General features: G+C 41.6%; 1 protein-coding gene across 1 annotated transcript in view; it reads left to right on the top strand.

The window, feature by feature from the left end:
- The first annotated feature begins 460 nt into the window (after positions 1–460).
- TARBP1 (TAR (HIV-1) RNA binding protein 1) overlaps positions 461–21,146 on the top strand; it is a 40,951-nt gene continuing 20,265 nt past the window's right edge. The window contains exons 1-14 of the mRNA XM_055809700.1: positions 461–1,339; positions 1,423–1,520; positions 2,387–2,456; positions 3,240–3,388; positions 4,512–4,564; positions 6,374–6,471; positions 7,745–7,880; positions 8,964–9,060; positions 9,916–10,005; positions 11,773–11,911; positions 13,611–13,707; positions 14,003–14,178; positions 17,393–17,490; positions 20,894–21,055. Of these exons, the coding sequence (XP_055665675.1) occupies positions 490–1,339; positions 1,423–1,520; positions 2,387–2,456; positions 3,240–3,388; positions 4,512–4,564; positions 6,374–6,471; positions 7,745–7,880; positions 8,964–9,060; positions 9,916–10,005; positions 11,773–11,911; positions 13,611–13,707; positions 14,003–14,178; positions 17,393–17,490; positions 20,894–21,055 (2,313 nt within the window). The 5' untranslated portion in view covers positions 461–489. The remainder of the gene's footprint in view (positions 1,340–1,422; positions 1,521–2,386; positions 2,457–3,239; positions 3,389–4,511; positions 4,565–6,373; positions 6,472–7,744; positions 7,881–8,963; positions 9,061–9,915; positions 10,006–11,772; positions 11,912–13,610; positions 13,708–14,002; positions 14,179–17,392; positions 17,491–20,893; positions 21,056–21,146) is intronic.

Raw genomic sequence — 21,146 nt, forward strand, 5'->3', positions numbered from 1 at the left:
TGTGTGCAGCCACAAAGCTCCCATGACTTTTTCCTGCGGGCGATGCACGGGATCTGGCCGTGCCTGAGGAGCTCGCCTCGGCCCCTGCTTGCTCTTCAGTCAGCGGTGCTTGAGGAACCCGATTCCCCCCTGCCCGTCCCTCAGCCGGTGAGGCCTGAGGAGCCCGCCTCGCCCCCTGCTCCCTCTTCAGCCGGCCGCGCCCGAGGAGCCGCCTCGCCCCGTGCCCGTCCCTCAGCCGGTGAGGCCCGAGGAGCCGCCTCGCCCCCTGCTCCCTCTTCAGCCGGCCGCGCCCGAGGAGCCGCCTCGCCCCCTGCCCGTCCCTCAGCCGGTGAGGCCCGAGGAGCCGCCTCGCCCCCTGCCCGTCCCTCAGCCGGCCGCACCTCCCGCCTCTCCCCCTCAGCGGACCAGGCGGCGCCGCAGGCCCCTCGCGGGCCGCCTGGGCCCCGCCCGCCCCCGGCTGCGCAGGCGCGGCGCTCCCCTCCCCGCACGATGGAGGTGGTGCTGGCCGACGCGCTGCTGGCCCGCTGCGGGGACCCCTGTGCGCTGCTGCGGGACGTGTGCGCGTCGCTCTCCGCCGAGCGCGCGGAGGCGCTGCGCCTCCTGCTCCAGCGCCTGGCCGCGGGCGGGCCGCCGCCGGGCGAGGCCGAGGCGCTGCGGCGGGCCGCCTGGGAGATGGCGCTGGAGTGGTGCCGGCCGCTGCTGTGCGGCGGGGAGGCGGCGGCGGCGGCGGCGGGGGGGTGCGGGGAGCGGCTGCGGGTGGCGCGGGCGGCGCGGGGGGCGCTGCGGCACTGCGTGCTGCTGTGCGGGGCGCCGCTGGCGGCGCGGCTGGCCCGCGACGCGCTGTCGGAGCTTGCGGCGGGCGGCGGGGCGGGCGCGGAGGCGGCGGTGGAGGCGCTGGTGGCGGCGGCGCCGCGGCTGGAGGAGCCGGCGCTGGTGGCGCGGTGCGTGGCGGCGGCGCTGGCGCTGGTGCGGGAGGAGGGCGAGGGCGAGGCGGCCGCCGCGCTGGTGGCCGGGCGGCTGCTGCCGGCGCTGGGCGGCAACGGCGCGGCCTTGCGGCGCGTCTGGGAGGGGCTGCTGGGCGCCGGCGGGCCGCCGCGGGCCGGGCGGGCGCTGCTGGCGCTGAGCGCTCTGGCCGACGCGCTGCTGCCGCGGGGCGCGCCGGGCGCCGGGCCGGGGCTGGACGCGCGGCTGTGCCCGCGGTTCTGGCGGCTGGTGCAGGAGGGCCTGACGGAGCGGGACGGGCTGTGCCGGCGGCGGGCCCGCTACCTGCTGAAGCGAGCCCTGGACCTGAGCGGCGGGCAGCGCGCCGAGCTGCGCTGCCCCGCGGAGGGCGCAGACGGTACGGCGGGGCGGGCGCGGGGGGCGCGGCGGGGGCCGGCCGGGCGGCGGGGAGAAACCGCCCTTCGTTTCTCTTTTGGCCAGAGTCGAGCCTGTTCTGGTGGTCTGCTGAGAAGAACGAGGAGCTGATGCAGTTTTGGGAGACGTATATTCTGATAATGGAAACCTTGGAAGGGAACCAGGTGGGAGCCTGTCCATATATGTCGCTTTAGGCGCGCGTACTGGGAATGCCGGTATTGGGCCAAACATTCCCAGTTCTGGTGGCTGAGGGTATCCGAGTCACCACTAACAGGAACATTTTTATTTCGAAGCTTAACTATTGAAAGTACAGCACGTGTGATTAATTTGGAATAAATTCAGAACGCCTCTCTGTCTTTGGAATAATTCTGGCTAAGGCAGGTTGAACTAAGAAAGAAAAACCTGGGCTGCTGTGTGTGGCTGGCGAGGCCGCAGGTGGCCCGTGGCCTAGTGAACGTTGTTGGCCACCACACTGAGTAACCAACCCCCCTCCGGTGGAGGGGACCACATCAGGGTGGCGGAGTGTGTGTGGCCATGGAAGGGGATGGTGCTGAGCCGGAGCATCCCGCATCCTCGGCAGAAAGACGCCTGTTGGCTTGAGGCTTCCATAACTGTGCGGTGTGGTGGTGGTAACTGTTAGTTGTGTCACTGCCTCTTTGTAGTTATTCTATTTGTACTTAATTGCGCTGTAACTCAGAGAAATAGTATTGCCCAAAATGTTTAATTTTAGAGATTTGTGCTGGTTTATTACAATTTTGAGGAATAGAGTGGTTGGTTGTTAGGAAGTGTTGTTCTTATCGTATGGTAGCATGGAAGAATCAGTTTTTCTTCAGTGCTAAACTACGATGGACTGTTAGGTGACAAGTGCCAGGATCAGTTGCACGGGTGTTGAATGTTTGTTTAAATGCAGTTAAATTGTCAGTTACTATATTAATGCTGTCAACAATAAATTCTAGCCCACAAATAAGTGCCAGTTCCTAGGTTTGAGAGTTAAAGCGACTACTTACATTACATGTGATTTGCATTTCAGATCCATGTCATAAAGCCAGTATTACCAAAACTAAATGGTTTATATGAGCATGCCATATCAAGGGAAAAAGGTAAGACATAACTGAAACACCTCCTAAATATTAGGCAGTTAATTCACACTTTTTCTTGTTGTTTTTTTTTTCTTCTGCTCTTTTAGTAGCGGCTTTTTCTTATGTTTTGTTTCTCAAAATAGCTGTTTTCTGGGTGGTGGTTCCACTTTTTGTGGGTCTGCTATATGCATAGGTCACTTGGAACATGTGTGCAGGCAGTGCTGCTCTGTTCCAAGAAAGATGTCCTAGCATATGCTTATTGCTTACTGTATTATCTTGAAATATTTTTTTTCTGTCAGCAAACCCAACCAAGTGATCCATGTCCACTACGTTTTGCTTTACTTAAGCTGGTGTGAAAATCAAACAAAGGCAGAGATTCTTGGGGTGGGTCATGTGAGCCAAGTCACCTATGCAACTCTGCAAAAGGGGTGAAAAAAGCCCCAACTCATTGGAAGTGGGGAGAGAAGAAATAAAACTAGTGCCGAGACAGCATGTTGAAGGATGTACTGTCATCTTTTGTAGGGCAAAACATAGCACATCTGTTTAGGTAGTGCAAGACGTTAAGAGGGTAAAATTCTAAAATGTAGAGGACAAGTTTTGAAAGCCATGTTAATAATTCCTTTTTGTGTTGGAGATTTAGCAAACTGTGTGTGTGTATATATATATATGTAGCTATAATAGTATTTTTGAAATGTCCTGTGAATTGACTCTGAGATTGCCCCTAAGTCCGTCAGTACATTGTTAGCATGTTAATACATCGGTGTAATTTCTGTATCAGTTTAGAAGAATTTGCTTTTGTAACAGGTTGTTGGTTGTTTCACCCATCATGGCACATGTGTATTTATAAGCGAATGTTTGAAAGTGAGAATAAAACGTTGACAAAGGAAGGCATTCTTCATTTTCTGGAACTTTATGAAACAAAGCATCTTCCAAATCCACTTGGTTTTTCTGAGGTAAGTGTGTTACTGTTACTTGCCAGAACTATGTTCTAATTTGTAGTGTCTCTTAATGCTAATTGCCTCAGTAGTGTTGGAATTGGTCACGTTCTTTAAAAATAACCTCTTAACTGTGCAAGTGATAGCAATGTTTGTAAGTGGCATCAAATACATAATTACTTGAAAAATGGCCAGACAGAGAAAATGCATTTTTGAGTGCAGTCATTCATTCCTATATTTCAGAGTAATGCTCTCTAATTAAAGTTGGCTCCCAGTTTATTGAGATTTGTTACCAGAAGTGAAATTCGCAGAGGGGTGATTTTCGGAGCCCTCTGAACCTCTGCAAAGTTGCTAATTAATATGAATAGATTGAACAGAGTCTTGGATAAACCTGGTCAACAGACTTCAAGCCTGTGCATATTGTCTCCTACTCAGGGATGCATTTTGAAGATCTATTGCTAGATAACCTTGTGAGGAGGTGAATGTCTCTGGTAGGATAATCAGTGTATTACTGTATCCCATTGAAAAACACACTTTAAAATACTCTATATGTGGGAAGAAACGTTGTAAATTTAACATCCCTAATTATTTTTTATTAGTATCATATGTAGGTTGACTCCCCAACTAGCCTGCACCTTAGTAAAGGAATGATCTATTTTATACTAGTATATTTTATACTAGTATTTATTTCTTCTCTCCTTCATAGAAGGAGAATTGCCCTCACAGGTCAACATTTCTGATTTATACAAATTAAGTCAGCCTCTTGATGACTGACTTGAAATACAGTCAACCTTAAAACACACCCTAAATCTTTCTGCTTGTGTTGGTGCCTAGTCTTTCCTTTATTTCATGTTTAAGTACCTTTTCTCTGTCTGTTTCCCAAAAGGATTTCTTACTTGCCTGTACCTTTCACAATGCTCTGTGAAATGTACCTAGTGAAAAAATTGCTTTGCTTGTTTATTCTCCTGCTCTCCCTTCTCTTTAGTTTCCTCCTCTTTTTTGCTGCTGCTATTTACTGCTAGCAAGAGTATTCTCTGATTTCTGACTTTGTCTTTTTAAAGTCTGGTGAAATAAGTCTAATTAGCCTCTATCTAACAGTGCCTTGCAAGTGTACATTTAGGCGTTGTTCTTCTTTTATCAGTTTGTCATTGGACCGTTAATGGATGCCCTGTCAGAAAGTTCCCTCTATAGCAGGTAAGCCACTGGTTTTTAATGTTTTTTTAAAAAAATGTATTGGTTATTGGAAATGTATTCTAATAACACTGGGTTTGAGTACTGGATAAAATCTTGGATGGAGGAAAACAATTACTAAGCAAATGGTGTTGCTAAACTAACTGACAGGTAAAAGAGTTTTTCAGGAAAGGTGGGTGGCTGTGAGGTAGATAAAGTAGGTTCAGTTTAATCCTAATAATAGCAACACAGAGATGCCTCAAGGTCTTATTTTACACCTGGTGTTGAAACATTAATTTGGAAATCAAGTGAGATATGATAAATTAGTAACTTAGTGAAGTATTTTCTATCTTCTCATTTTCTTGCCACATGGAAAGAAGGGGCTGCTCTCGTTGTTGCCAATTCATGACTGATGGAAGTGGGTTTTTGACAATGCCCCATTACCTTTTGGGAAATTACACTTTTTCACAGGAGGCTATTCACAGTTGACAGATGACAGTAGCCTTCTGTGGTGTAAATACATAAAGAACAGATACAAGTTTGAGGAGTTGCAAGTTGCTGTACATTCAGTGTACTGATGGCATTCAGTCCTTTGTGCTAGTTGCATGGAGAGTACTGAGAATGGCGAATAAAGTGCTGAATGCACTTTGTGTGCTCAGCATTACACAGATGCAGTGGCATGGGTGATTCAGCTAGCAATCTGAAACTCAGTTCTGAGTGATGTTGGAGGAGCCTTGACTGGCTGACCTTGGTAGATAGACAGAAACCATCTCTTTATGCACTTTTTCTTTTTTTTGGGGGTGGGGGAAGTGGGAAATGACTGTCACTTATTAAACTGGTGATCAGTTTGGATTAGATGATTCTGCATAAAGTGTAGTCAGAATAGGTTGTTTCATCTAAACACGATGGGACAAATGTGACCTCTTTGGGGGTCTCACAGCAGTTCTGCGTTTCTCATCTCAGTTAGCCGGCTGCAGTATGCTTTCCATCGGCATACATGGATGGGAAGGCAGAAGTTGAAGCAAGTGCTGAGAGTTTCAGTGCGTTAGAGCTGTGTTGGATTGATGCTTCATAATCTATATTTCGGTGAAATGCGTTGGCCTGTGTAGAGGAGGATGCATGTTTGAGTATACCAAGAGTATACAAAGTTGTTACGATTCATGTCAAGCTGCATAGAGAAGAGTATAAAAATCTCATGACTGTTGCTGATCCTTCATAGCCAGGATCCTGGTGGGACACAGTTTCTCTCTGTTGGTCTTGTGGAACATTTATTGCATCTTTACTTAAAACCTTCTGTTCTTGTCAGTAGTTTTCTTTATTCTGGCTTTATAGTCTTGCTCCCTAGCATACTTGTGTAGGTAATTTGTCTTCACTGTTCTCCAAATCAGACTTGTTGCGCCCCCACTGCATGCCACTGATCTGCCCCGTGGTCTTTGGCTGCCTGCTCCCCGGAGGCCTGTGTCATTCTGGGGGTGCAGGCACGAGGTTGAACTGACAGTGCCGTGTCTCACTGTGAGCTCAATGCGCTCGTAGTCCTCAGTAACCTGACTTGAGGCTGTGCTTGAATGCTGGAGTGTGCTGCCACCATGTACTTGTAGGTGGCCAGGGAGAGTCATGCTCTTGGGACGGTCCTCATCCACTGTGTGCTCACTGGGTGCTGTTGGAATAGTGGGATAAATGGGAGGGCATTAGCTTGCATCCTCCGTCTTTGTGGGCTGTTGGAGCAGTCTCTGCGGTGAATTAACCACTGAACTGCACTTTGTTTTTGTTTAGGGGCAATCCTTGTAGCTGTTAATATACCAGTTGTGTATTTGATGTTTTAAAACCCAACAGGACACCAAGTCAGTTAATGGGAGCCTGTCCTCCTTTGGGAATGAGGCTACAGAAGTTTTTGGCTACTTATGTCATGCTTCTTCCAAAGGAAGAAAAAGGTATGTTTCAGTTTCACCTTTACCTTTTTTTAGATAAAGACACCAAATAAAAACTATGGAGCAGTTTTCTGTATCTCATGTAAATGTTTACCACTACTTTTCTACGTTACTTGAGAGAAAAAATAGTATTTCTCCTTGTGGCAGTGGAGTTTCCAGAGAAGAGAGAGAGGTCTTCCGAAGCTTTGAGGGATGCTGCAATATTAAGCTACAAAATTGTTTTAGGGGCAAACTGAAGCAAACCTGATTATTTTATTTTTTTTAATGAAAAAAACCCAAACAAACAAACTCCTAAGTGCTGCAGATGAACAGTATTTGCAGATTCTTTTTTCTTTATTTGTCAGTGTAGGTAATACTGTGCTGAGCAAAATTTTTAGATCTGTTCTTTTTTTCATTTGGGGGGTGGGGTGGGTTTGGAAGTCTTGGTGTGTTGGGTTGTGGGTTTTTTTTTAACCAATCTGCCAGACTTTTTTAGTCACAACCTGTGTAGTCAGGCATTCAAAAGACCCAGTCCAAGTGCTGAAGCAGAAGCTGAATAAGGATTCTTTTATTGTGAGGTTGGATGGATGAAGATTTCTGAGTTTTTTTCCAAGTTTTCGAGTTAGTGTAGGCTGAAAAGAAGGAGCAACCTGTGACAGACCAGAATGTAATACCTGGTTTAATTTGGATTAAATAAGGGTAGAACCAGGTCTGTTCAGTACCCCTATCTACAGGTACATGTTCTGGTAGGAAACACCTTACATGTTTGTAATGCCATAGATGCCCTATTTCTCTGCCCTGTCCCAAGACGTATATATTTTATCACAAAATGGAGGGTCTGTGATTAGCATCCCTGAGGCTGAGTGGCCTGCTTCTACAAATTGTAGCTGTGGTGTCTTGAGGCAAAAAAACCCCTTTAGGCTTGCTTTGGCCCTGCCAGCATCCATTAAACAGGTTGAATCACGATGTACTTTGGTCTGTCATCACATGGACTGAGCAGCTTTAAAAAGGCATTGTCTAATACTCGAAAAAGTTAAAATTCTGTTACTATAGTGATTAGTGTGGATAACCAAAGTGAAAATTAATTTTTTCTGGTTATCTCCTTATCGTATTACCTTACTGACAGACTTCTTTGAACTGTACTTGTTTCATTGAAATAATCAGGAAGTTACTTTGTTGTCTTCCATGTAATTTTCAGAAATGATTGTAACACTTCTGCTGGGGTCTGTGCCATTTAAATGCATTGGAGAGCAAGAAATCACTCTGGATTGTTTGTTCTGTTTACTTTTATTTTAAGGCAGCTTCCTGTTAAAATTTATTCAGAAGATGACAAGTAGGCATTGGTGTGCTGTTCCCATTTTGTTTCTTTCTATGGCTCTGGCATATATCCCTGCGTGTAAAGTACTGGGCACTGAAGGACTTCATGCTTTAAGGTAAAATGCACACTGCATTGAGTTCTTACAGATTTCTTCTAAAGTAATGTGCAGAACATCTGGAGAGCCAGGATGTAATTCATGTTTGTTACTTCAAGGAGGATGTGATGGTTGTACATGGGAATGGAAGGTTCTCTCTCCTTCATGTCCATTTCTGGGGAAAGCAATTCAAGAGCCAATGTTTTTATATCTCTGTAGTACTTAAAAAACGAATGTTTTGCATTTCAGACCTTTGTCATTGCTTTTTTTGTGGCATCATTTTACCCTGGTCTTCCATACTTCCTAACTGATATGTGTCAAACTTCTTCCTTTTCTTCTGATTATATTAAAACCTTGTTTATGTCTGTTGAGGCTATATCAAAGGACAGCCCACAAAACTGAGAATTGAAAGTTTGAGAATTGTAAATAAAAACCTAGGTAAAAATTCCTGGCATGCATATTGTCCTTAATCACTGATGTTTCCTCAGTGTCTGCTTTCACTTCATAGAGTCACTAAAATTCAGTCATTATTCCAGTTTAATCAGATTTGAGCTTTGAAACAAAATCTTACTGGTGGTTGAAGGAATATAGGATAAAAGTAGTTTACGGTGTGTGTGGGGGAAGGTAAAAAGTCAGACACTCTGCTGATAAAAGATTATTGAAGGTTTCTTTCAGTTTCGTGCTAGAGTGACAATTCGATTGCAAACATTTCTATTTTCTAAATAAAGAATATTCTTTATTTCTGTATTTGTTACAGATGGCAATGCAAATACTAAATTATCAGTTCAAACTGATGTGATCATGGGAATTGTTCCTTTAGTTTTGGTTTTGCTTTGCTGCCCTCCCACTTAGCCATGCTCTTGGTTTTGTCAGGTTTATCTAAGTCTTAATACTAGTTTTATAGTACATATATAATACATATAGCAGTAATCTTGGTTTTGGATAGCATGCTGTCTAATCAGGTAATGATGGCGTTAGACTTGGTAGAATGTTTGTTAAATAGAGTCTAATATATTGAAAATGGTTAATAATTAGCAAATACATGAAAATGTTTAAACCTCCTAAGTGTGTGTTTTCCACAGTGCATATTTTTCCTCTTTCCAGAGATGTCCTTCAGTGTACTATGATTACACATCAGATTTTGTTGCGTGGAGCTGCTCAGTGCTATCTTCTTCAAACAGCTATGCATTTGACAGATGTGGTGAGTTCAGTGTGGTTGGTGTTGGTTTGTTTTTTTTTTTTTCTTTTTTTCCTGGTGTCATAGAAGTACACATACGCTTTTACAGGGTAAACAGTATTAAAATTGCTGAACACAACATGGAACTGATTTTGCTGAATTTGCATTTTTCTAGTGACTGCTTAATAAATTGTGCTATGTAAGTATGGGTATGCTTATGTTAACTTTTGTTTTTGTAAGATGTATTTTTTTTTCATTACCTTTTATGAGTTGATGTTTTCTTGCAGGGTTTTCCTGCGGTGATTATGAAATAGTACCGTATTATGAATAGCCACTGTATAAACTCAGGTTTTAACATCCAGAAAATAATTGGACTTTCCTGAAATACCCAAGAGAATAAAAGTATTCATAATACTAGAATGATAAAACTACCATTAATGACCTTATTTATTCAGTAGTCAAGGTATTAATGTTTCGGTTGTCCTACAACATGCTTGCTTTTTACATGAGTAGACAATCTTCTATGTTTTGTTTTATGGCTATAAACTTGTCTGAGTAGAATTTCCTTTTGGAAATACAGATATAGTACTTGCCAGTGACTCTCACTCATTTATGTACATACATTTGTCATCAGTGTCATCAGTGAATAGCACTATTCTTCCAGTCATTCATTAGCTTTCAGGTAGATTTTGATACTTGTGTTCCTTGGTAAAAAGATAAGTTGGTCCCAAAGAGGCAAAAACTAGTCTGTGTCACGGAAAGGTTCATTTCTTTTTCTGAAACTTTTGCCAGATGACAGCCAACTGTTCCAAGTTGTTAAATAGATGTTACTGTTGTATATTATGTTGGCAACTATTGTATCCTGATTAATTTCTTCAGGAGAAAGTGTCCCTCCCAGAAGTTTCAAGCTTTCTTCTGTCCCTTAGACCAGAGGAGTCCCTCAGGAGAGATACTATGTTATGGGTGGAGGTGAGAACAGAAGCTGGTTTTATGTTCATCAAACATTTTTTAATACCTATACAAATGTATGTTGTTTTACTGACAAATTAATATTTAAATAGTTAGCTACTTTTGCAGGTACATTATGGAATTTCTGGATGTGGAGTCCTGATGAATTTGTCTTTTACTTGAAAGCGGTGATATTTGTTTTTTTAATGCTATAAAAGTGTTAATGTTAACGCTAAACAAATTATTAAGCAGTTTCAAAGTGAGGAATTCTAAGATGGCTGAAGGTAAGGTAAAGTGGCCAAGGAGAAAAACACAACTTTTTTCTTTCTTTATGTAGAAATTCTCAAGTCTGCAGAAGAAAAAGCTGTCTCTTGAGATAGATTTTTTTTTTTTTAATTTTTATTTTTTATTTAAATCCTTCAGAGCTTGTATGCCCCAGTTCATTGCGTTTCCTAGAGTTTATCTTGGTATTGCAGCTGTTTGGTATAACCATACTGAAATGCAAATCAGATCTTACTCAGACTTTTGGTCCCTGAATACTGGTCCTTTAAGAGACTTCAGTGTGTTCATCACAGTCCTAGTCTTCTGCGTACTTTGCCATGATTGTAGGAACTGAGGTGGCTATTGGCAACCCTGTACTACTGTCTGTAATCTCTCCCATTAGGCATCCGTGCTCTCTCCTCACACAAGTCACACTGTTGGTAATTTCATAGAGAGAGTGTGAAGCAGGGCACTTTATGGAATCCAAAGAGGCTTTCCTCTCTCCTTTTATTAAGGATACAAGGTGGATGTAACATCCTCAGCTGGAGCTGTTCTTGCTCATCAGATTCTGCAGGCAGTTATTTTTGTATATTATATATATATTCTCTTAATGACTACTTCCCTCTCATTTCCCCTCAGTGGTCTGTTGTAAAATTTCATTTGATGGAAAAGAACACTATTTTATAGTGTTAGTCTGGGCATAGACTGCTAGTATGGTGCATGTTTTCCCTTTCTTTTGGTTCTGAAATTACTGACCAGGATAATGTGGATCCTGAGCCACTCTGAATGGGCCAGTACAGGGACCAAAAAAAATTGGCTAAGAGCTGCCTCTGATTTGCATGTTGTTTGGGTGAGCCCAGCATTGGCAGAAATAACAGGGTAATCTCAAAGAGAAAAATGTGCCCACCATGTTGAGTGAGACTGTAAATTTTATATTTCCACAGGATGTGTTTTGTCTTTGCAAGATGCAAAATGCTGTGAAAAAAATTTTCCAAGAAACAATTTTATATATAGGATATACCGGAGCCAATTGAATACATAGCCATGACTTTTGGTTAGTTGTACAGCAGTGTAATGATAAAATGATTTTTTGCATAGTGTCCTCTTGTTACATATAGTATACCTTTCATCTTGTTCCATTTCATTGACTTCTGGCATGAAAGTTAAAAATAATAAAAAATGCAGGTCTTACTATGTAACACTTGACTGTGTGAAGCCCTTTTGAGATAAGGGAATTCTTACGAGTCTTGCTTAATTTTAAGAACTGTGATTTTTCTTGTATTGGTACCAATGAATTTTTTTTTGGGGGGGGAGGGGGAGGGCACGCCGAGTTACTGAAGAACCTTTTTCTATGTCAGTTACAAGGCAATAGCCTGCTAAGCCTCAAGGGAGCTGCAGTGAGCAACTCTCGCGGTGTGGATTTGTTGATGTAACAGCTTGTGTTTAACAGTGCTTTAGTTAATGTTGGTAATGTCATTACACAGCTGGCAGATATGGTTAAGTAGTAACATGCTGGTTCTAATTTAGCTTTGCAGTTGGTTGCAAGTGAATGACAGATGCTTCAGAAAGTCTGTAACCTCTGATTTTGAACATCAAGAGACATTGTCATTATGTCAATATGTACGCAGTCTTGTGGGAGAGTACCTTAAGACACCAGCATCTGAAAGTAAGTTAAATGTTTATTAATAAAATATTTGGAAGATGATTAAAAAAATTACAGCAATCCTTTGGATTTTATTTGTTTATTTATATTGTACCTATTCACATTCTATGTAATTTGTGATATTCAGCAGTCTTAAATTTGAACTTTATTTTCTAATTTCAGTTTTCCTTCATAGCATACAGTCCTGCTGTATTGAAAGTTAAGCCTTAATATTCAGTTTTAGTGCTGCACTGATGCTTGTCTGTTAGATTTCTTTTGTTACTTTTTTGGTAGTGCCTGAAAATGCTGGAGTGTGGGAGCAGAGGTAAGCACATGAGAATGTGAATATCAGTTCTAAGGTTCTGTAAGGTTTCTCAGCAGAGCTTTGTAAAATGACCAAGTGTCTTTATGTAGAGAGATGCTGTATAGTTAGGCAAGCTTGGCAGCTCATACACACCTTCCTCCATAGTGGTGTTCTTTTAATCTTGGACTGCTTGCAGCACACAAGCTGCCACACGTTATGGCCAAGGAAGGTTCTTTGCATGCAGTATAGATATGCAGATAAATTCTGAAGGGACTTCTTTGTTCACTGCCACATTTTAAATTGTTACAACTTCAGTTCAGATGTTTTTTTAGGTATGTTGAAAGGAATGGCAAACTGACCTTTTGAATACTTTTAAGTTTTGCGTGGCACTCATTTGCTTGCTACTGAAGTACTGCAGTTGCAGCAAATTTTATATCTTCTTATAATGGGAAAAGTCAAAACTGAATGCTTTTTAAATATTACACGTATAGGAGATAAAAAAGTAGGTCAGAATTTGCTAATGATAAATAGCTTCAGAAGCTTCCTGCAGCCCAGGAAACTTCACTTGATTGTTTTATTGTTAGAGGAGTTGCAAGCAAATTTTGTCTGTTGATATTCCAAGGCATATGCTTTGCGAAAAATTTTGGCAGATATTCTCTCCTTCCTGAAATGTTTGTTTAGGCCTTGGTCTATGTTATCTTCTATTTCATGGCAAACATCTGTGTTTCACTTCTAAAAAGTGATGTTTTTAATTTCCTGGTTTGATACGAATCTTAGCTTATAAGCAGCTCTGTGGTGGCAAAAAACCCCCAACCATGTCTAGTTGCTTGAACTAGCGTGTTTTGCTTTCTGAATTCCCAAAGCCAAAAACGTAGCAGTCAAACCCTAAAACCACCTTATGTACTACTATTTAGGAAACAAGTTTAGAAGTACGATGATACAGTCTTGCATAAAAGATTGATGAAAAGAGAAACTTACTTTTTTATGTCCTTTTGACAGAGTAGTTTTAGTTCTTCATACAACTTTTAACTGGTCAAGATCACAGCTGATGTTTTTGATGAAGCATAGTGGAATTATGTTTGTGGTTAATTTCATTTGAATATGCAAGTGTATTTTTAAAAGCAATAGAAAAGTCTTTTGGGGGATACTACATAATATATTCTACTACCTGATACAACACATTGCCTAAAATTGATTTCAGCATAGAGGCCAATGAGATTAGCCTCTTTGAGCCACAGACAAAAAGCAATTGTGTTTGAGTTCAGTTTATACCTAGATAATAGAATGCAAAAAATTAGTAATAATATTCTTGTTAGCATTGTTATACTACTAATTTATTTTAAAAGTTATAAACCCAAAAGTTATTAATATGAAGATATTTTTTAAATACTGTGAAAACCTTAAAATATCTTTAATCAGGAGAAAATTGCTTTATGCATGACTGGTTTGAAGCTAAGCTTGTCGCAACAATGATTCTGTTGGCTGCAGATGTGGAGCAAATGAGGAATAAATACAGGTAAGTATGAAGTATCTTATTTTAATTATCTCTCTTTTTCAACCTTTTCACTCCTGAAAGATCTGGTAGAAGCCTGATCAAGTCAGGAAGCTGTCCATTTCTCTCTGTAGACTTTCGGTCAGCCTGATCATTCCTTAGACCTTGTCCAACTGTTGCTGCAAACATACTGGGTAACATTTCTAAAGATACTTAAGTGACTTGGAAACATGTGTCCTATTTATTTCCATAAGTGACTTCAGCACTTAAGGCAGATACTCAGAAGAAGACTTTCTTTTTAATTTTTGTTTTTGTGTAGTGGAAAAAGCAACATAGAATGGATTGAACTAGAGGCTTTCTTGAACCCTCTTCTGGATGTCTTGATGAGACTTGGCAGTAATGCTTACATACCAACACTGAAAACAGATAAAAGCCTACAGCTTCTCTTGAAGTTATTGCAGACCCGTTCGTTAAAATGTTCCAATACGCAAGATGGTTAGTGATATCTTCAGTATACTGTGTTTTATGTTAATTATAGTCTAACTAAAAGTAAGGTACTTACTGTTTTAAGGCTATATTGTCAAATTAATACTAGCCTAGAAGTGGTAAATGTGAAAGTTGACAATCTGGCATATCTGTTACGAAATAGAGCTGTGGGTCCAGTCCTACAGGAGCTCTTCTGAAGGTGTCCCAAGGACTGGGAATTGAGAATGTGGAAGCCTTTGAAGAAATCAATTGTTACCTGTTAAGATTAGATTAGCAGTTAGTTAAAATATGGAGAGTGTGATTGTATTACGAGTATTTATAGGCCAATGTATGGGTTCCATAAATCATGTAGACACTTCAGAAAGAAGTTAGTACAGAAACTCAGCTTAATCTGCTTAGCTGCTGGAGGTTCAGCCAGAGCCTTCCCTGAGTGCATAAAGTGATCCTGCTGGACATACTGTTTTCTGAGTTGACCGGTAGGTACTTTTGTCTTCGCTAACACTATTTAGCCTGCAAAAGACAGGATGTCTCTGATTATTTCACAGTATTAGGCATGATTTCAGTAGGCATGCTTAACTTGCTTGCTTTAGTTTGACTGTGTTTAGATGCAAGGAGGTTAAGAGGTGCTTATTTAAGGACAAGACTGCTGATCTGACTGTCGAGGAGTTTTGACCCCCCACAGATTGAGAACTTTTAGCTGGTAGACTTTTCAGGAGAGTCTGAACAAAAGCTATGGAGTCCTTACTACTCCTTTTGTGAGAACTTGGTCAGTTTGTAACAGGAATAGCCTTTTTTTTATTTTTCCTGAGAGCAAATTCTAATTAATGAAAATAATACTGCAATTTTTAATGCTGAACTGGAACAGGAGGGTTCTTGGTGTTTATTTTCTGCTTCCCCAGAATTTTGGGATTTTGTTTTCAGTGTTTTTATAACATGGAGTACAAGAGTAGTTTTGGAGTGGGGGCCACAGATTTAGGCTCTTACATGGAAAACAAAAATTGTTATTTCAGGTTCTGCATCCAGATTTCATAAAGATGTCTAAATGCAGCCCTGAAGTAAATACTTGCCCTCATTTTAAAAAGTGATTTATTATATTTACACCCACACACCCCTCCCCTGGAATTTTAGCTGTTTGACTGAAATACTGAGCACTAGTTACGCAGGCTGTTAAAAGTTCGTATTGTGTGATGGTCTCTGACTGCTGAAGTGAATTCCTTCAAGTGAAACTCAACTGGAAGATGTGCCCCAACTGCCAGTGTGCATTCAGGCTACGGCAGAAGGCTAGAATAAGCCTGAAGCAGAACACTACAAAACACATGCAAGTGCATGTTAGGTTTTTAGTATCGTGAATCGAACACTCTGTGTGCCTTATTTCCTTATGTGCTTGCTAATGTAGATGTAATGGATGGCTTCTGCTTTGGGAATTTTGATGCTTGATATGCCTGATTTAGCATGTTAAATTCTGCTGCCAGAGTTCTTAAGGTACAGCAAGGCTGAGCATCGCCGTGTCTCAGTCCTTTTGAATGCCCCCATAGGTACTCCAGTACAGCTTATAATCAGTGGAGTCTTTCCAAGAGGCTTTCAGAATTGGAGTTGTAATACATGTCCGTTTGGGCTAAATTGAACAGGAATTACTTTTCTCTTCTTAGGTTGTTTCCTACAATATTTTTGTGCTACTTTGTCCTGCACAGGAGAGCCAAGTAATAAATCTTGTTTCCTCAGCCATGAGTTGACTGGTGAGGGGCAGGAAGAGTAATTCTGTAAAATACAGAAATTTTGTTTCTGTGTTGGTTAAACAGGAGGTAAAAAGTCCTGTCTGTCAAATGGAAAATGGTAAAATGAGAGGGAACAAGAAAGGAATTTAAACTTGTAAAACAAAAATAATGATTGAGAAATGTTTTAAGAATACTTTAATGGGGATAGACATGTCTGAAGTGCTTGCTGAAATTAGCAGCATTTTTCCACAGGTCTTACTGTCTGTGCTGTTAGACTTGACTATCTTAAACAGTAAGTTTTTGCTCATTATTTTTTTTATAGCATTACAGAGCCATTGATAGTGGATTGGATTTTATGTCCAACATGTTTATCTGAAGAATTTCTGAATTTTAGATGCAGATGTTTTAGTGATTTGAGACTTGTGGTGAAATGTGATAATAATCTGACATAGTTGTTTGTTCTAAACCAAGTAAGCATTGGAAATGCAGTCCAATGAGCCATTTTAATAGAGAACATTGAAAGTAAGTACAATATAGCTTTAGAACATCTGGAAATATGTCCCTTTGTATTTCTACCTTTTGAAGGTCTTCCATTTTATAATTTGCTACATGAAGTGTAACTCGGGGTCAACCTCAGAAAAAACCAGCCATTTAAAACCTCTGGGTAACTCTCCTAACTGCTGAAACTATTGACTGATGTTTTTAGAACAAGATGATCATGCAGAGTACTTGAAGTCCATTTTCCATATTTATGTGTTATTTCTTTGGCTTTCAACTAGCCCTTACCCTGGAAGCAGACTGAAGTGTGTGTGTGGTTAAAACATGATTTACCAGTGACCTACCTCTCTTGTGTAATAAACTTGTGTCATCTTGTTTGTGAAATGCTATGCACATGTGGTATACTTTGTAGCCTTGACTTTATTGTAGAGAAAGTGGCGCATTTTGCGGTGTTTTTGTTTTCAGTGTTAAGCCAGGAAGCTACTTGACTGAAATCTTGTAATATTACTTTCTATTCAAAGCTGATTATTTCTAAACAGCAAAAAAACACCAACCAAAAAACCACTTCTCACTTCTGTATGTAGTATATGGGTAACTGCATTTTTCTTGCATGCAATTAACTGCTGGATATGGAAACTTTTGTTCTTTATTAAAGAGTAAGTTCATTATTAAGCTGTTTGTGCAGAGGGTTGGGAATAGAATGAAGGTGTGCATTAAAAGTTGGAAAATTATGCTTTGGTCTTCTGGTCCTGTGTGGGTTTTCATTCACTAATACATGTTAAATCTCAGGAAAGAGTATCATGTGGTTTTGTTTTGTTTTTTTTCAGCCCCATGGCTTACACTGCTGAAGTGTTATAGAGCTGTTTTAAAGTATTGTTAGGTATTTGAATACTTACTACTGTATAACTTTGGTTCTGTAACTTAATTAAATCTACATGATGCAATACATTTCCTAAGAAAATTGCATTTCTATATGTTAATAAATTTAATATTATTTTCTCTTCACACAGATGGAGTATTGTTTTTTATCTGGAAATCTGTCACAACATCTGTGGAGAGTATTCTTGAATTTATTCTCCGACGGCTTACTACAAATGAGTTAAGCACTGTAAGTAATTATTATGAGACATACTTTGGTGTGGTTTTGCCTGTTAAATATGATTTACCAGTGTTCCTAACTTTCATGTCAAATCTTCTAAGCACCTAGAAAGTCAATTTGCATGGCAACACTTCTATTAACTTTTTTGAATGGGCAAAGTTAAAAAAAAAAAAAGTAAGGAAAGTGTTAAGTAGTGTTTAGTGTCTGTAGTCCATATTGCTTGTTTCTTCTCAAATCTAAAGAAATCCTATAGTAAGAAATCATGAGTATCATATACTGTATCATATCTACTAGTACAGTTGTGAACATAAGATGTTTGGCGTTCAAGACTTTCAGTCCTCAGACTGGTTAATATCTTTATTGACTTTACCGTTTGTTTGTTGCTGTGGCCGATGCTTAAGTATATACCTCAAAGAAACTTGTGACTTTTTAAGCGAAACGACTTGATGGTACAGGAATTTGACTTGAAAAGTACTGTATTGAATGTATCAAAGAACTGCAGTGCTTTTTAGAGAAAGAGAGGGGAGGTACACGTTTCCTTCTCTAAAGGACTTCTAAGTCATGTGTAAATAAAAAGACACAAGACATGTAAAGCAAACCATCCAAACTTTTCCAGATGAAGAGGGATGAATTAGAATGTAATGTTGATGAGGAGAGTGGTGGTATTCTTGGAAGAAAATAAATTTGAGAAAGGAGGATTGGTGGATGTTGAAAAGAAGGCTAATTCTCAGTACTCAGAAGCTCAATGAAAGGTCAAGTAGGAACTTTGAAAGCGAGGAACAGATACATCAGGAGTTTCAAGAGTCTTTTGTTTTAAGACCAGCTACCCTCTGGGTACTCAGCCCCCTGAGCTGGAAGACAGGGATGAGGAGCAGAACGAAGTCCCCATGGTCCAGGAGGAAATGGTCAGTGACCTGTTGCTCCACTTAGACATGCACAAGTGTAGGAGGCTGGATGGGATCCACCCAAGGGTACTGAGGGAGCTGGTAGAGGAGCTCACCAAGCTGCTCTCTGTCATTTATCAACAGTCCTGGCAAACTGGAGAGGTCCCAGCAGACTGGAGGTTAGCCAGTGTGGCGCTGATGTACAAGAAGGGCAGGAGAGAGGAGCCGGGGACCCACAGGCCTGTCAGCCTGACCTCGGTGCCGGGGAAGGTGATGGAGCAGATCATCTTGTGTGCCATCACAGGGCACGTGCAGGACAGCTGGGGGACCAGGTGCAACCAGCATGGGGTTATGAAAGGAAGGTCCTGCTTGAGGAACATGATCTCCCCCTATGACAAGATGACCCACCTAGCAGATGAGGCAAAGGTTGTCGTTATTGTCTACCTGGACCTTGGTAAGCGTTTGACACCATCTCCCACAGCATTCTTCTGGAGAAAGTGGCTGCTCATGGCTTGGACAGGTGTATGCTGTGCTGGGTTAAAAGCTGGCTGGACAGCCGAGCCCAAAGAGTGGTGGTGAATGGAGTCACATCCAGCTGGTGGCTGGTCACAACTGGTGTTCCCCAGGGCTTAGTGTTTGGGCCAGCCCTGTTTGATATCTTTATTGATGATCTGGATGAGGAAACGGAGTGCACCCTCAGTAAGGTTGCAGAAAACAGGTTGAGGGGGAGTGTTGGTCTGCTTGAGGATGGGAAGGCTCTGCAGAGGTATCTGGGCAGGCTGGGCTGAGGCCAATCGTATGAGATTCAACAAGGAGAAGTGCTGGGTCCTGCACTTGGGCCACAACAACCCCACACAACGCGAGGGAGCTCTGCTTGTTTAGCTTGGAGAGGAGGCAGCCGAGGGGGGGACCCTACTGCTCTCGGCACCTAACTGACAGGAGGCCATAGGCAGCAGGGGTCGGTCTCTTCTCCCAGATCACGAGTGACAGGACAAGAGAAAGCAGCCTCACATTGCGCCAGGGGAGGTTTAGGTTGGATATTGGGAAAATTTCTTCACGGGAAGGGTGGTGAAGCGTTGGGACAGGCTGCCCAGGGAGGTGGTGGAATCGCCATCCCTGGAGGTGTTTAAAAAAACATGGAGGTGTGGTGCTGAGGGACATGGTTTAGTGATGGACCTGGCAGTCTTGGGTTAATGGTTGGACCTGCTGATCTCAAAGGTCTTTTCCTACCTAAATGATTCAATGTTCTATGATATGGAATAAGAGAAACTGCAGAGGGGGAAGATCTTCAGAATTCTTTGAATCGTGACCTTTGTCACCTTTACTTTTGTATCATAAAAGGTAGAAAACCAAAACAGATTTGAAGAGAAGACCTCAGTTTAAAGATTGTAAGTCTAGTAGACTGTATTTGGATACTCTTATTGGGAAGAAAGGAGAAGACCAAAAAGCGGAAAGGACGAGATGACTGTAACAAGGAAATGGGCAAAATGTAAATTGGCATTTTTAGTATTATTTACTGAAGAGTGAGTTTAAAAAAGAAAATCTGTTTTGTCTCACAGAGGAAGTTGTATGGACAAGGGTGCAGAAATAATGAACACAAGTCAGAATTGCTTCTTGTGTTAAGCGAGTGAAAAAAGTGTTAAGTTGGGGGGAAAGGAAAGCATGTGTTTTTGCAAGGGTGGAAACATCAAGAGGGGTGTGGGGCTCTGGGGTACTTTCTCAAAAGCATATGGGAAGTAGAAATTGAAGGGGAAATGCAAAGAAAGAAAGTAAGTCTGATAGTGGACGGTCCTCAAAATGTGTGTGTGAAGGAAGATTGATGTGAAAAGCGGTCCTGTGGCAAAGCAAAAGTTAAGTTGCATCAGGAGAGCAGTGTCTGAAAGAAAGTGGAGATTCAAAGGTGTATTTTCTCTCAAAGCTAAAGAAGGAAAAGTTCTTTCCTCATGTAGTTCCTGGACTTCATGGCTTTGTATGGAGGAGTTTTTTACAATAGGTGAAGATGTTGCAGATACAATAGGAGAATAAAAAAGCGTAAGCAAGGTACTGCCATGAGATAAAAAGTAGCTGGGGAAGAAGTGCAAGGCACACCGTAGTGTATGTGCAGGGTGCGGTGCTGTGCTGTGATCTGGTAACAGAGTTGGCTTTGAACACCACTTCTGATACTCGGCCTAGCTCAGGTGTTTTCACGTGGCATTTCTTTGGGCCCAGGAAGGGAAGTTAAGTGAATGTGCCAATTAAAAGAAGTGGAGCTTTCTTTCAGAATTTCACAGTCTCTTCTGAGGCATACTGCAGAGCCCTAAACCATAAAGAACCTACAAGTTGAAAAGATCTTAAAAATACCTTCCCAGCATCCCTGCCCCTCCAAAACACCCAAAACCAAACAAACCCAGAATTAAAGAAAGTTGTTCAACTGCAACGACTGCTGTTGTTTTCCTTCTGCTGTCATTGTTACTATTAGTTTTCTTTCTTTTCAGTTTAAGTTTCCTCCTCTTAATGCTTTGGTTTACCTTTTGTTTCCTCATTTTTAGGTTGGCGATCTGGATCGTTGCGATCTATACTTGGCTTTAATTCCAGAGATAGTCAATTTGTGCTTTCAAGTTGGCTGGAAGAAAGGGCCATCTATCAAGAATTTTATTTTGTCCCTCACAAATGCATCTATTCATAATCTCCAGGAGAGAAGTTCTGAAGAGGTAATTTAACGTTATTTACAACAGTAAATATTAATACAAAAGAAACCCGTAAATATTAATCTAACTATATAAACTACTATAAATATAATTT

The sequence above is a fragment of the Falco peregrinus genome, chromosome 7 (genome assembly GCF_023634155.1).
Source record: "Falco peregrinus isolate bFalPer1 chromosome 7, bFalPer1.pri, whole genome shotgun sequence".
Taxonomy (NCBI): Eukaryota; Metazoa; Chordata; class Aves; order Falconiformes; family Falconidae; genus Falco; species Falco peregrinus.